The sequence below is a fragment of the Protopterus annectens genome, chromosome 2.part1 (genome assembly GCF_019279795.1).
Source record: "Protopterus annectens isolate FY-2018-M chromosome 2.part1, PAN1.0, whole genome shotgun sequence".
Classification (NCBI taxonomy): domain Eukaryota; kingdom Metazoa; phylum Chordata; order Ceratodontiformes; family Protopteridae; genus Protopterus; species Protopterus annectens.
In genome coordinates, this window is record NC_056729.1 from 1531624230 (window position 1) to 1531640086 (window position 15857).

The 15857-nt window shown below is 40.0% G+C and overlaps 1 protein-coding gene across 4 annotated transcripts in view; it reads right to left on the minus strand.

Annotated features, from left to right (window-relative positions):
* Positions 1-621: 621 nt before the first annotated feature.
* The window catches only part of LOC122794523 (probable glutamate receptor), a 1137906-nt gene continuing 1122670 nt past the window's right edge, over positions 622-15857 (minus strand). For all 4 annotated transcript variants that reach the window (XM_044062989.1, XM_044062987.1, XM_044062988.1 and 1 more), the window contains exon 11: positions 622-1832. In XM_044062989.1, the coding sequence (XP_043918924.1) occupies positions 1734-1832 (99 nt within the window). In that variant the 3' untranslated portion in view covers positions 622-1733. The remainder of the gene's footprint in view (positions 1833-15857) is intronic.

A 15857-nucleotide genomic window follows, 5' to 3' on the forward strand; every position in this document is an offset into this window, starting at 1 on the left:
TTAAAATAAACCTATCCTTTGTTTTTCATTGAGAAATTAACATTTTGATATAGCCTCTACATCTCTGCTTGAAGAGCATGTACTTGGATATATGTATCTACCCTTCTATCTTTATTTACTTATATATTTATTTTTCATTGGATCACTCTTCTTGGAGCAGTATAATCCCTGATGCTGTCTATTCATCTTTGTTAATGAACTGAAATTTAACTGCAGTGTTGTACTTGGATGTTAATGACTGGAGTAACAGAGAACCCGAATAAAACCAGTATTCCTCTGAAGAGGCACAAGATCCACCTTTAGATACTTTCAGTTTATCTTCCTTTTACTATCATTTTTTGAAAGTACTCACCATGCTCTTCTCTTTTTTTTTTTCCATACTCACACAAATATGTAGCTAGAGCGATAGAGTGATAGCCAGACAGATAGATGGATAATAGACAGATATACGCACATACGTAATAGCGTGTGTGTGTGTGTGTGTGAAGTTATATAAATGTAAAACAAGTCTTTTCTTAAACTATTTGGTACTTATATTATTAATGACAGTAGAAAATACTGCAGTCTTCATTCAGCAGCTTATGTACATGACATAATGAACCATTTTGTATCCAGAACAACTCCGGCATTATCTGTTTAATCTCATGAATATCACAGCACAGTATGAAATGTTATACAGATACAAACCTTATATCTAATACTGCTATGAACCAAACATCAATATAGTACAACATTCCATATTTATAAGACATGAGAAGAAACTTAGGAACTCATGTCTGGTAAGTCACAGATTACAAAATTATTATATACCAACATTTTAAAGGGCTTGCTCTTCCTTATTCACCACTGAATCATAGGGCAATGGTTATATGTCTGTGTGTGTGGCAGAAAAATGGAATGCACTGCAGTGCATTTACTTTTAAACAAGTAAGTAACAGAGTGACTTTATCAGAATATACTGTACTACTCATCAAAGTTTACAGTAAGTGTAGTTCGGACTCTTTAAAATTTTATCAATGCATTTGTGAACTAAAATTCCTGTACCTGAATATGATTTATTATTATTATTTTTTTTTAGAAATGAAGGAAGCAAAATGTTTTTATTTTTGTAGCCAATGAAAAAGCATTATTTTGATTAGTTTAGACTTTATAGAATTAGTGGGCAAAACAAACTACAGCCATATTTTTAAAAAGCAGTGGAGAGGCAAACTCTGATTATAATATGGGTAGATCTTCCATGGCCTGCTCAAAAATTTGCACTCAAAAGTAGTTTATATATTAGGGCATCTCTTTAAACAGATACACTACAAAATGACATGTTTCTTAATTACATTAATAGAAAGTAAGAATTTTTTAAGGAAAAGCAGAGACATGGTGCTTAATATAGACACACCAAACATTTGCGATATATATTTAAGGGAAAAGTGATTAATATAAAAACTCAAGAGCCAAACACTAACAATCTGGATGTTAAAACGATTCTGCTAGCTAGAAATGTATCATAAGATTTAACATCTACCACATATACCAATATCTGCAACCCATTAATTTAGCACAATAACACACATTTCTAACTAATACCGGAAATGGAAGGCTTATCGCTAGTGCATAGAAAACAGACTACAACAAATATTACACTGTGTGGGTTGTTTTCCACAGGCACTGTTCTGTTAGATCAAAACAGTTGTGGCTCAGATACAGACAGAACAAGACAACTGTATTGTTAGTGTCATTTATGGTTTTTCTGCCTCTGCATTCTCTGTAGGCTTTTCTACCTCTTCTCCTTTGAATTGTCGGGTAAGCTCCTCTGAGAAGACATTGCAACATGACTTCTGAAAAAACAAAATCAGAAAAGAAATGAGAAACAACTAAAACTAGTTGAACATGTACAACTGTTTATGACTGTTTGCATTTAATAACAATGCACATATTTCAGCAAATTTATACAACACAATAACAACATACACGCAAATTCACAAACATTTTTTGTAATGGACACTAGTGACGGAGTACAGTATTTAAGCATTACCTGTTTTTCTGTTATAACTTTAGAGTAATATGCAAATGTAATACAGTATGCCTGCCATACCTCTCAACTACCCAGATTTTTGTAGACTGTCCAGATTTTTTTACTTCATGATTTGGTCTGTTCCTCATAAAATTTGTGGGTTTTTTTTGGCAAATCACTGAGGATTGAACTCACTAAATAATAAATAATGACTGACATTTGAGTTTCAGACTTTGTATCTTTTGGAAAATATATGATAATGCAAAACCTGTTATTCTAAAAGCCTTCCAAGTTTATAGGAGCAATATTTAAAATCTGTCCCTATTTTGGGCCTTCCCCCCTATTATTTCTGGCTTTGTCCAGATTTCCTGGGCTGAGAGTTTGAGAAGCATGATGCCTACACATAAATGGAAAGCAAACAAGTAGGGGAACATGGTTATATACAACACATTTGAAAGTAAATAAAGTATAAGACAAATGGTTCTTAATCTACAGGATAGTAGCTATCAATATCCATATCCATATTCACACACACACACACACACACACACACACACACACACACACACACACACACACACACACACAGGTATAGTGTCCTGACACGCAATAGGTCAATGCCATTTGGTCGACACAGACAAGAGGGTTGACAGGTGTGTAAGATCCAGAATTCCCAAGTAGGGGAATATTTCCTTTTCCTGGGGATTGTGCGATCTGTAATTAGTATATATAATTAGCAGTGGATATGGGTCACCAAAGTGTAAGAATTGATATGACTGTGGAATACTAGAATAAACTGGAAATAACTGGAAAAATGGGAATGAGGCTGGAATGACTGTCTTTATCTGTTAATTAACCAGAACTGTGCTGAGCAGGTGCCAGTCTCTCCTTTATGTGCCAAATTTTCTTGTACATTTCAGAATAAAGTCTACATACACTATAGTTCAGTTACAAATGCTTTATTATATAGAGTGGAGGTATCAGAATACTGTCTTAAATGACACTGTGGTAAACTGAAATAGTCTGTAGCTTCTGCACTCATATCCTTCATATTCCTTTTCTCCTGAATAATATAATTAATATTCTGGAATGCTGGATATTTGACCTGACTTCTGCACTCATACCCAAGTGTCTGTACTGGCTTCTGAGGATGCCATAGCCATGACTATCTGTATATCAGTCCAAACGAAAACTTAAATGACTGTCTCTGAAGTATTTCCTAATAATACTAAAACCGTGTAAATGTCTACACACCTCCTTGACCTTGGTTCCCATGCCTTGTACCATACAAACAAAATGTATTTGTACTCAGTGTACTGCACATTCTGTTCTTATCTGTATTCTTGACTGAAGGTCATTTTCACTGATTGAAAGTGCATTCACGGAAACTGGATGCAAGCTGTGTAGGCCTGCTTTAGTATGGCTGCATTTCTAGACTTATGCAAAGAAAATACTGTATTTTTGTCTAACAAATACATTTGAATGAAACCTGATCTTACACAAAGCAATTGACACAGGCAAAATGGTGCATACTACCTACCTTGACCTGGTCAAGGCGTTAAATACAATACCCCACTTGGCACTGTAGACAAATTCATGGAATTAGGTATAAACCCATATTTTACCCTCTGGATAGCTGTGTGGCTCTCAAATAGGACTGAAGAAGTTAAGGAAGGCAAGTCCACCTCCACAAAGAGGCCAGCTACTAGTAGAGTCCCTTAGGGCCCTCTGCTTTGACCACTCATTTTTGGCATTTACTTTTCTGATGTCAAGGCCAACATCAGAAGACTATGGCTGACAATGTTGGTAGACAATTAAAACTAGGTGCAGTCATAGAATCCCCCCAAGACACTCTTATCCTCCAAGAAGGGTTGACTCAGACAAATAACTGTTGCCAGAGCCATGGTCTAAAATTCAATGCAAGCAATGCATAACAGTATCCTTTGGGAAGTTGGCTACTTCTGGAAACTACCACATTGATGACACACTCCTAATAGCAGACCTAGTAGTCAGGGATTTGGGGACACACGTAGACATTAACTTGCCCTTCGACGATCATGTGGCTATGGTAGTAAGGAGATCATTCTATGTAGTGCAACTTATAAAAAGGGTATGGCATCTAGGTCTAAGGAAGTCATCATTCCACTGTATTTGGCCCTAATCAGACCAATCATTTAATACAAGCTCCTGTTGCTATGTAGCTGACCAGGCACATGCAACAAAAGGAACATCCAAAGAGGTTCATCACAAAAAGGATACAGGGTGTAAACTACATTTCTTACATGGAATGACTCAAAGCCCTACCCTGTACTCGGTCTCCTACAAACTGTTGAGGATTGATCTATGTCTATCATATAAGTCATCCTTGTATCATGATCTGGTGAACCTTTTGCATATTGGCAAAACAAACAGCATTATAATTACCCAATCTAGGGACTTGAACCTTGAATACAACATAAATAGGACATGTTGGAGGGACAGCTGTGTGTCTCAGAGACTGCCCTTTCTCTGGAACAGGCTTCCCATCCATGTGAAGCAAAGGTCTACCCTAACCAAATTCAAGCATAATTTGTACCAGTGGATTTGTAATCAGAAATTTGCCGCTGGTCTGGCACCTATGTTCCTAATGGAAAGAAGAGGCTATAAATGCTTGACCATCAAAACCCCACCTACATATCCCCCTTAGAAAAACCTTAAGGTTCCTAAAAAATGCATTTGGGATGCATGGTTAGGCTTTAAAACCTATGAACCTATTAAATGCTATTAGCAGCAGAAGATCAGCTTGTATCTGTACTGACTTTTGAACAGTTACGACCCAGAATGTCTGTGGTATTAATTTCAAAAATGAATGAGTGCATTCATTCACTACTTGATTACATGCTTAATATGATCCATGGTTGGGGGAGCTGATGTCTGTTCTGGCACTCATTGGGCAAAAAAGTAGACTTGACTTGGCCACCAAACCTTCACAGAACAGATAGACACACACACACATATATGGACATGCACACAAACATAAACACACAAACATCCCCACTTGAGAAAAAAATCTCATCTTTCATGTTTCACAGACATTTATTTTACCTGAAAGGTTCACTGAGTTTGACCAATTTCTGGAATTAGGTGGTATGTCATGTACAGTTAGGAAACCTGCACCCTAGTACATCGGTCAATATATACATACATACATATCTGGTTGCATTCTGTAAGTGCAAATGCTCTTACTTGGAGTTGGTATATATATCTATATCTATATCTATATATATATATATATATATATATATATATATATATATATATATATATATATATATATGTTGGGGCTACTTCGACCCATTGACATTACATTTAACGGAATCTCACTTCAGTAATTGAAACCATGGACTGCCGAAATCCTTTCCCTGTGAAAGGAGCCACTTGGTCACCATGGTGAATTTTGCCCTTTCTTCAATGTAGTGCGATCTCAGAGTTGAAATATTTAAGTAGGGAGGGTATGGGGGTGAAGCCCCTCACTTTGGTGGATTTAGTTTTGGTCCATGTATTTTTTTTCTCATGGTGGCCAAGTTATTCCTTTCACTGGGAAAGGATTTCGGTAGTCCATGCTTTTGGATTACTGAAGTTTTGAAGTACTGGGATCAGGTAAGTGAGATTCAGTTAAATGTAATTTTGATGGGTCAAAGATCCATGTGTGTGTATGTATATATATATATATATATAATGTGTGTGTATGTATATATATATATATATATATATATATATATATATATATATATATATATATATATATATATATATATATATGGGTCTAGGGCTATTCACTGAAAGCACATTTCACTGAAACACATTTGACTGTGCACAATTCACTGAAAGCTCAGTTCTCTGAAAACACAATTCACTGAAACACATTTCACTGAAAGTTATATATGGCCTTTTCCCCACTATAGTGCGACCCTGGAGTTAGTATATATAGTAAGGGGGGTGTGGGGGGCATAGCCCCCCTCCTATTTTAAATATTTTGAACTATATACACGGATACTTGCAATTCCAGTAATTTACTCTTTTCTGAACTTAATATATATCCAAACTATGTGGGGGGCTATGCCCCCAACTCCCCCTTACTATATATACTAACTCCAGGGTCACACAACAGTGGGGAAAAGGCCATATATAACTTTCAGTGAAATGTGTTTCAGTGAATTGTGTTTTCAGTGAATTGAACTTTCAGTGGTTTGTGCACAGTCTTTTGACTTTCAGTGAAATGTGCTTTCAGTGAATAGTCCTATACCCATATATATATATATATATATATATATATATATATATATATATATATATATGTATATATATGGATCTACTTCACTTGACCTAAAACTCATTTGACTGACACCCATTTAACCGACACCAAATGGACCTAAATTTCATTTGACTGACAACTCATTTGACTGACTCCCATTTCACCGACAGCTTACAATGCTGAATTTCAACATACTAAATCTGAAACCATAGACAAGCACACTTAGAACACCAATAACTAACCCTTTCCAGAGCTTAAAAACTACTTACTTACCCTCTTAACAGAAACGGGACAATGTACAACCAAACTAGGTTGGGGCTACTCTTCCCACATCCCCCAATCTGGGGGGCTGTGCCCTCATCTCCCCCCTAATTATATATACTAACTCTAGGATCACACTACAGTGGAGAAAAGGGCATATACCTTTAACTTGCCTTACAGTACTCTACACGTTGACACTACTGCTGGGAACGCACAAAACATTTGTCAAATTACTTTAGTACTGCGGTGGTGGTGCCGTGGTAGCGTTGTCGCCTCACAGTAAGACGTTGTCCTGTTCGATTCTCAGCTAGAGCGCCTTCTGTGTGGAGACATGCGTGAATGGGCGTACCTTCGTTGAAGGTTGTGCATCAGAGCTGGCAACTTGGCACATAAAAATCTACTGCCAATCATTAGCAGACCGGAGTTCCGCTGTGGCGACCCCTAACCGGGAAAAGCCGAAAGACACAACAACTTCCCAAAAAAATGTAAAGAGACAAACACACATTTAGAAACACTACAACACTACTTTCTACATGACTATCGGAATTCTAACATTCAGCACTGTAAGTTACAGTAATTCTTTTTATCATAAGCAAGTCACAGGTGAAGGAAAACCCACAACAAGTCTATGTCTTAAATGTCAGTGAAATGGGAGTCAGTCAAATGAGTTGCCATTCAAATTAAATTTAGGTCGGTCAAATGGGTGTCAGTCAAATTTATTTAGTTATTTATTATTTATTTCTTTATTGACATTTGTTAACCGGGTTAGTCCAGCTGGGTTAGAAACCCATTTTCAGTGGAGACCCGAGGAGAAAAGCTCCAGTTATATTTAATATACATGTTAACAGAGAATACAAGATAAATTTAGTTACATTCAGTGTACGTTTTACAGAGAAAAACAATTTACAGTTGGTTAATTCATTTAACATTTTGCAGAAAAAAGATTCCCATTTAGTCTACAGTATGAGAAAGTTGTGTAGTAATGGTAAAACAAGGTCCAGGTACATCTAGAAATCTGCTAGCCATATCTAAAGATAAAGAAGCCAAAAGAGGGGTAATATATATATATATATATATATATATATATATATATATATATATATATATATATATATATATATATATATATAGGATTAAGAGTAGAATAGTATACCAGCATAAGGCCTTGTATATGTAAAAATCTTTAGAGATGAATAATACCATGTGATTAGAAAGTGTTATTTGTTTTATACTTTGAGAGATTTGGTAGGCTGTTTTTAGCAGTCTAGGTAGAATGGGTGGGAGTTATGAACTTTGAAAGTGGGGGTTAGGAGAGGTTATGGCAGGGACAAGTTTTGGAGTTGAGCAGATGCTGTTTAAGTTCCTTTTTAAAGTGAGATGGGTGTATAATGGCACATAGGTCTAAGGGTAGTTTGTTCCAGGACTGGGCAACTGAGCATTTGTACAGTAATTTGCCCACATTTTTCTTTGGTGGATGGACTGCTAGTAGCTGCTGGTTTGAAGTGCGCAGGGACCGTGATAGGGAGTAGGTGGATACAAGGGTTGAGAGAGCTGGACAGGAAGATGGTTTATATAGTATAGCGTGTACAATTTGGAATTGTGATATTAACAGTAGCTGTGGGAATTAAAGCCATTGCAGGGAGTTTAGGGCAAGGCAGTGATGTGAGGTGTAGTGAGAGTTGGTAATGAATCTAGCAATTTTATGATATGTTTGTTGGAGTTTAGTCAAGGTAGTGTGCTGGATATAGGTTAGTACTGGAGCTGCATAGAGAAGTGAGGGTAGGAGGAATGCCTGAGCTAGAGAGAGTCTAGAATTTGGAGTTAGAAATTTTTATTACGATACAACAATCCTAGTTTCTGATTTGTTTTTTTTATATACATTAGAGAAGGTGTAGGTTAAATTTGAGATCATTGTCTATTATGACACCTTAGAGTTTAGTTTGAGGTTCAGGCTGAATGATTGTGCTGTTGGAGGAAGTGATAGTAAAAGTGGATTTATGGTGGGAAAGAGAGTGGGGAGAAAAAGCAAGATCTTAGACGTTTTGGGGTTGAGGATGAACTGATTATCTGACAACCATTTTTCGGTGGTAAGAAAGGTGTGTTGAGTGAGGCAATGTAGTTCTGAGATGTTGTTTGAGATGGAGATGAGTGTTGAGTCATCTGCATATTGGATGAGGGAAGAGTTTTTGCAAGATGTGTAGAGCTCATTTGTGAAAACATTAAATAGTAGGGGACCCAAGATGGAGCACTGAGGGACTCCGGTTGGGACTGAAATATAGGGAGAGTAGGAAGATAGCCATCTGACAGATTGTTGACTGGAAAGTGTAGCTCTGCAGGAAATGACTTTCTGTTTCAAGACCTTATGCTAATAACTGAAAGTCGCACAGTTTTACATGTACTGTACGACTTTGAATTCAGTTTAGTACACTAGCGTTTTACAGTGGTGCAACTCATACGTTCTCAAAGGACTGTAGCTTATGCTTCCTAATCTATCTTGCTAGCCCAGTTAAATAGTCAGTCCTGCTCATTTGTCTAAAGTGTGTTACATGGTCTGTACTGGAACAGTAATTACTGATAAGGGGAATGTTTACTTTCTGCCTGTATAACTAACTTTGAACTACTCCTGCGGGAAACGCTGTTTCACCTGGTTATTCATGTGAGTCACCCTGAAGGCTGTTACACAGGGTTTTAGGCTTTATTTAGCATCCTGTTTTCTCCTGTACTATATTGCTGAAGACAATTTTGCTACTGTGATGTTGTTTTCCATACTTAATGCATTTTACCAGTGCAGTTCTCTTGAGTGTCTTTGTAGTAGGCTTTTTTTAAAACACTGAAGGAGTACACTGTTGAATGTTATGTACATGTTTATATTACTGTACACTGATTGTTCTGGCATGCTTTTACCAGCACATTTGTAGTTTCACTTTCTGTGTACTAGTCACCTTAGATACCGTGCTAGAAGTACAATGCTGAATGTTATTGCATATCTATTTCACTGTACACTAGTAATAGGTGACTCTATAGTCAGACACACTGACGTTCTGCTTACCAGGTTGAACAAGGAGAGGGTAACGGTGAGCTGCCTATCGGGAGCTAGGATCTGCCACATAACACACGCACTCAGGTCACTCCAAAGCAAGTACAAATATGACTCCGTCATTGTCCATGCCGGCGTGAATGACCTGAGACGTACCTCCCTGGACTACATGAAAAGAGACATAGAGGAGCTCTCTGATTATGTAGCCCAGGCTGGTATGACCCTGACCCTGAGCAGCATCTTGCCCTCACCAAGAATGATGCCACAATACAAAGACAAGATGATCAGCTTTAATAATTGGCTCAAATACTGGTGTCATTCTAGGGGGATCCAATGTCTGTCTGCTTGGGATGACATGCTGGACAAGCCACGCTGCTTCACAAGGGACGGCTTGCACCTGTCACCACTGGGCTTCCGGATATTGGCTAAGGCTCTTGCCACCCCCATAGTGCCTTTTTAGGCAAGGCTCAAATGACAAACCCACCTCCTTAGAAAACAAAAATGGAAAAAAATTAAGGGTAATGCTGCTCAACGCTAGAAGTCTAAATCTCAAGATGCAGGCTCTCGAAGCACTCCTCAGTATGGAGAACATTGATGTCTGTGCAGTAACTGAAACCTGGTTCAAGGCTCCTGAGAGCACCCCAGCACTACCAGGCTATACCTCGTATCATGCTTTTCGGCCCCAAAACTCGGGCCAAACCAAAAAGGGAGGGGGAGTGTCCATATTCATCAAGGACACCCACACCTCCAGGTTAGTGGCAACACATGAAGCAGCAGAGACCATCCAGGTGCAACTAACCATAGGCAAAACTGCTCTACAACTGGTAGCATGTTACAGACCACCCTCCCAATCTCAGGAACCCCATTCAGCCCTCCTGAAGACATTGGAGGATATGAATGTCTCACCAAACACCATCATATTGGGAGACTTCAACTACCCTAACATAGACTGGGTGCATTATTCTAGCCCAAACACCCTAGCCCAAAGGTTCCTGGAATTCATAAATTCAAATGCAATGGAACAGCTAGTCACCTCTCCCACAAGGGGAGATAATATACTAGACCTGATCATCACGAACATGGGGACAAAGTGCTCCACACCGGAAGTATACCCCTCACTAGTGAGATCTGACCACAAACTAATCACCCTGGATACAAATATCCCACCTCCACCCCCAACACAAAAGACTACAGTGAAAAACTTCTCAAAAGTCGACTTTACACTTCTTAAAACTGAGATGGTTCCTTTAAGCCCACTGGGCCAGTGGAAACCACATCCCACAATGCAGAATCCTTCACAAATGCTTTCTATGGACATCTCCAAGAATGCATGGATCATGCAATCCCAAATAAAACCAAGACCCTCTCCACCAAGGGCAGGCGTCCTGTCTGGTGGACCCCAGCCATAAACAAATTGTATAACAAAAGAAGGAAGCTACTGCACGACAGAGCAAAATCCCATAAAGAGAAGGCATCTCTGATCAGCACTAGTAAAAAGCTACGTTCTCTCATAAAAACATCCAAGGCCAACTTTGAGAGAAAAATCGCTATGGACACTAAAGATAACCACAAGGCCTTCTTCTGCTATGTTAGAAACCTGGGTGGAAACCCTCAGATATGTTCAGAGTTAGTTCACAATGACAAAAAATACACTGAACCCACAGGTATTGCCAGCATTCTGGCAGACAGGTTCAGTGCAAATTTCTCCCCTCCCTCACCCCCAAAAGAAGAAATACTTATCCCAGCTGAATGTAACCTCCCTGTCATCTCAGATGTCCAGGTGAGACCCGCCCTCAGCAAAGCTAAAAACACAGCATCAATGGGACCTGACGGTATCCCGGGTTGCGTGCTACGTGAACTCCAAGAGGAGCTAAACCCGCACATAAAAATGCTATTTAACCTTACCCTTACTACAGGATATGTACCTGAACACTGATGTACAGCAACAGTAGTCCCACTCCACAAAGGAGGCACCTCTACAGATCATGGTAACTACCGCCCCATAAGCTTAACCAGCCTGGTCTGCAAAGTTATGGAAAGAATCATTATGGAACTCATAAACAGAGACATTGGGGACTTACAGACACTTGATCCCACCCAGTTTGGCTTTGTAAAGGGCAGATCCTGCCTTTTGAACCTGGTTGACTTTTTCAAAACAGTCACGAGGGCAAAGCAGTCCATACAGCCTACCTGGACTTGGCTAAAGCTTTCGACACAATACCCCACTCAGGCATCATAGACAAGCTCAGCAGCTTAAATGTAAATCCATATGTCACAAGATGGGTTGCAAACTGGCTAAAGGATAGAACCCATAAAGTCAAAATCGCTGGAGCCATGTCACACTCAAAGCCAGTCACAAGTGGTGTCCCACAGGGCTCTGTCCTGGGACCCCTCTTGTTCGGCATTTATTTCTCAGATGTGAAAGCAAACATGGGAGGGTTGTGGCTGACAAAGTTCGCAGATGACTGCAAACTAGGCACCTTAGTCAATACACCAGCTGACACATACATCTTACAGAAAGGCCTCACTGAAACGGACAACTGGTGCCGGAGTCATGGCCTTAAACTAAATGCCAAAAAATGTATAGTCATCCCCTTTGGGTAAAACAAAGTACCCACAAATTATCACATAGACAGTAACCCACTGAGTACGGAAAAAGTAATCAGAGACCTGGGGACCCAAGTCGATAGTGACCTCTCATTTGACACCCACGTTGCCAAAATGGTTAGAAAGACTTTCTACCTTGCCCACCTTATCATGAAGGGATTCACATCCAGATCAAAGGAGGTCATTGTACCCCTATACTCCTCCCTTATCAGGCCCACGATTGAGTACAATGCCCCATTTGGTATGTACCTCACCTGGCACTTGCAACAGCTAGAGAGACCCCAAAAGTACCTCACCAAGAGGATCAAGGGTCTCCAACATATGTCATATGCTGCCAGACTAAAGAAACTCCAGCTCTATTCAGTAGCATACCGCCTACTCAGAGGTGATCTGTGCCTGACGTACAAGGCCATGTCCAATCAGGAATTGATGGACATGCTCCACCTCAAAAAATCCAAATCTATCAGAACCACGAGAGCTAAAGATTTAAACCTCAGCACAAATATGAATAGGACATGCTGGAGGGACAGGTTCATAACTCAGAGGCTTTCCATACTCTGGAACAGAATCCCAGTTCATGTTAGGCAGAGCCCCTCACTGACTCTTTTCAAGAGAAATCATGACGAGTGGATGGGAGATGGTAGGTTTACCCCAGGGGTCATCTCTGTGTCACTACTAGACAGAGGCACAGTAAACTAATTCTATTATGTAAGGGGGTCTTCACTGTGTCACTACTAGGCAGAGGCACAGTATTCTAAATCTATTCTGTACACTTTTGTACCATTACATGGGGTGGCGAAAGCCACATCACTATGGCTAGGCTTATAAATGCCCCAGGGCAGATAGCCTAGTACTAAACTATGAAACTATGTACAGCATTCTAGTGTCTACTGCTGCTCACCTTTTATCTTCATCTGTCCAAAACCACATACAATTTGCTTCTCACATTACTGCTTCCAGTTAACTTCCTCATTACCTTACTGTTATCACCTATATATCCCCCTGTCATCCTCAGACTGCATTTCTCCCTCCAGACTTTCATACCAGCACTTGCTTCCCCCCACTCTGAACACACACTAGGCCCTCCAATACTCCTTGTCCCTATCTCTTCATACTTTTGTCTATTGCAACCCTCACGTACAGCCACTCTCTCATGTTACACTGTGTTACCCCCCCCTCCTTTCACAATAATAATTTTGCTTGTGCTTTCAGAAGTCCCAGCTATCTGAGCATCCTTTTTCTCCCTTAACCCCTCTTTTCTCTCTTTTATTTTTTGTAGGTTAACTAAACTGCTTACAGCTTCCAAGCTCACTAATTGACCCTGCCTGGAACCTCCTGAGGTCAAGATTCCCCTGTGGTGTCTTCCTATACATCAAGAGTGTATTCTAAGTATGTCCAGCCTAAACTGTTAATTGCTGGACTATATGCTACCTGTACTGCTGCTCCTGTGGTGGCTGAAATTTTGCACATCCCCGGGTCTTTCCCTGTTTCTCTTCATGCTAGCCTGCCCCCCCACTCTGCTATCTACCATCTAACTTACCTGCTTGCTGTAACCTCTCCAACTGCCGCTCACTGCTTATCCTATTTCTATAGTCTTTGTGACTGCAAACTGCACTCTTCTATTTTCCCTGCCCATCTCCTGGTTTTTCTGCACTCCTAATGTACTGCCTTCTAATCTTTACAGAGCCACTCAGTCTAGTCCTTTCTTGCTGAATAACTCTTCCCCCCTTCCTTCTCCTGTTCTCACATCTACCATACTTACCTGCTTTTCTGATTGTGTCTTGGCATCTTCTCCATGGGTGCTGCCCTGCTCTGTTCGCCCTTACTATGCTTGGGCTCTCTTCGCTCCCCTACCCTACCCCCATTCCCACCCACACCCACATCAATTACATTTATTCTAAACTATCCCTCCACTTCCTCACAACCCAGCCACTCACATTCCACTTCCTGCCTGTTAATTAAAACCCTCCCCTTTCCAGCAAATTCTACATAAACCACACCCTCCAAACCTAACTAACAACACCAACTCCATAACCTTATCTTCTTAGCTACACTTTACTCTGTAACTTACCTACACACACCTATAACAAATCAAAATAATAATGCAACTCCTTTTCTTTATCACTACTACTCTCCTATTCCTCTCTATTACCTCTTATCACTCCTACCTTTCCCACCCTCATACCTGTTCTCCAACCTCCTGTTCCTATCTAAATATACATTCTAACTGCTGCATCATTATCTCACCATCTCTCTTTAACTTCTCTCCCTCCTGTCTCCACAAACTAACTATATTCTATACCCCTTCATACTCCCCCAAATACAAAACTAAATTCTACAATTTCCTGTTACCTTCACTCACGTCACATTATTAACCTACTATGCTCTGGTGACATCCACCCAAATCCAGGCCCCTCTCCCCTCAATCTCACATCACTAAATTCTCCCTGTACCTCCTCATCAACTCACTCTCACAACCAAACCCATTCTCATAGCACAAACACACCATTACTGAAACAACTAACTATCTACTCCATTAATATACAAAGCCTGACCAACAAAATTACTGAACTTCACTCCTGGATAGCCCAAACTACCCCACACATTCTTTCTTTATCTACATGGCTCAGACCTCATATCAGTAATAAAGAAATACTTCCACCTGGCTATAACATATATCGCCTAAAGAGAAGCCCAAAGAAGGGAGGTGGAGTAGCCATCCTCTATAAAGATGGCCTAAATCTCTCACCTGTCACCATCCCTATCCCTGACTTCCACCCTTTTGAACTTATCATCCTAAACTGCCATCTTAACCCACACAAGAAATTTGCTATTGCTGCCATCTACATCCCCCCAGGAAACAATATACCCATCCTAGAAAACATCCTATCCTGGTTTACCCATAATATACACTATGAAACCCTAATTCTAGGGGATGTCAATATTGACTGGTCCAAACTTACAAGTGACTCATCCCAACTCAGTATCAACCTCCATGGCTTCCATCAATTGATAACATCCCCCACCTGCTTCTCTAGACGTTTATCCTCCAGCTCAACCATTGACTGGATTCTAACTAACTTCCCTTTCCTCTACCAAAACCCCACTACCTTACTTGACTCTCTAAGTGACCATCTCCACACTTACATCCTTAGGCACTCTACCCACTCACACAAGACCCACCACTACAGAGGTTGTCGTAAACTATCTAACTTTAATATCTCCCTATTCAACTCCATACTGTCTAGCTTTGACTGGTCCATCCTTAGACTTCTTCCACTCGATGACGCAGTCAACAAATTCAGCAACATTTTCCTACACACCCTTAACTCCCTTGCTCCCTCCAGGAAAATTAGAATCAAATCAAATTATGCTCCCTGGCTCTCTAAAGATACTAGATCCCTAATGCATAAAAGAGATAGCACCTGGAAAGCCTGGCATAAAACAAAGGAACCTTCCCTATTTCAAAAATATAGAGAATTGTGGAATCTAGTCAAGAAACGAACTAATAAGGACAAAAAGTCCTACTATAGCTCTGATCAACTAGACAACAAATCCAACCCCCGTAAATTCTGGGCTACCCTCAACAATATCCTTTCTCCTGGTTGCCCTTGAAATCCCTGTCCTTACCCAAACAAATCACCACAGGA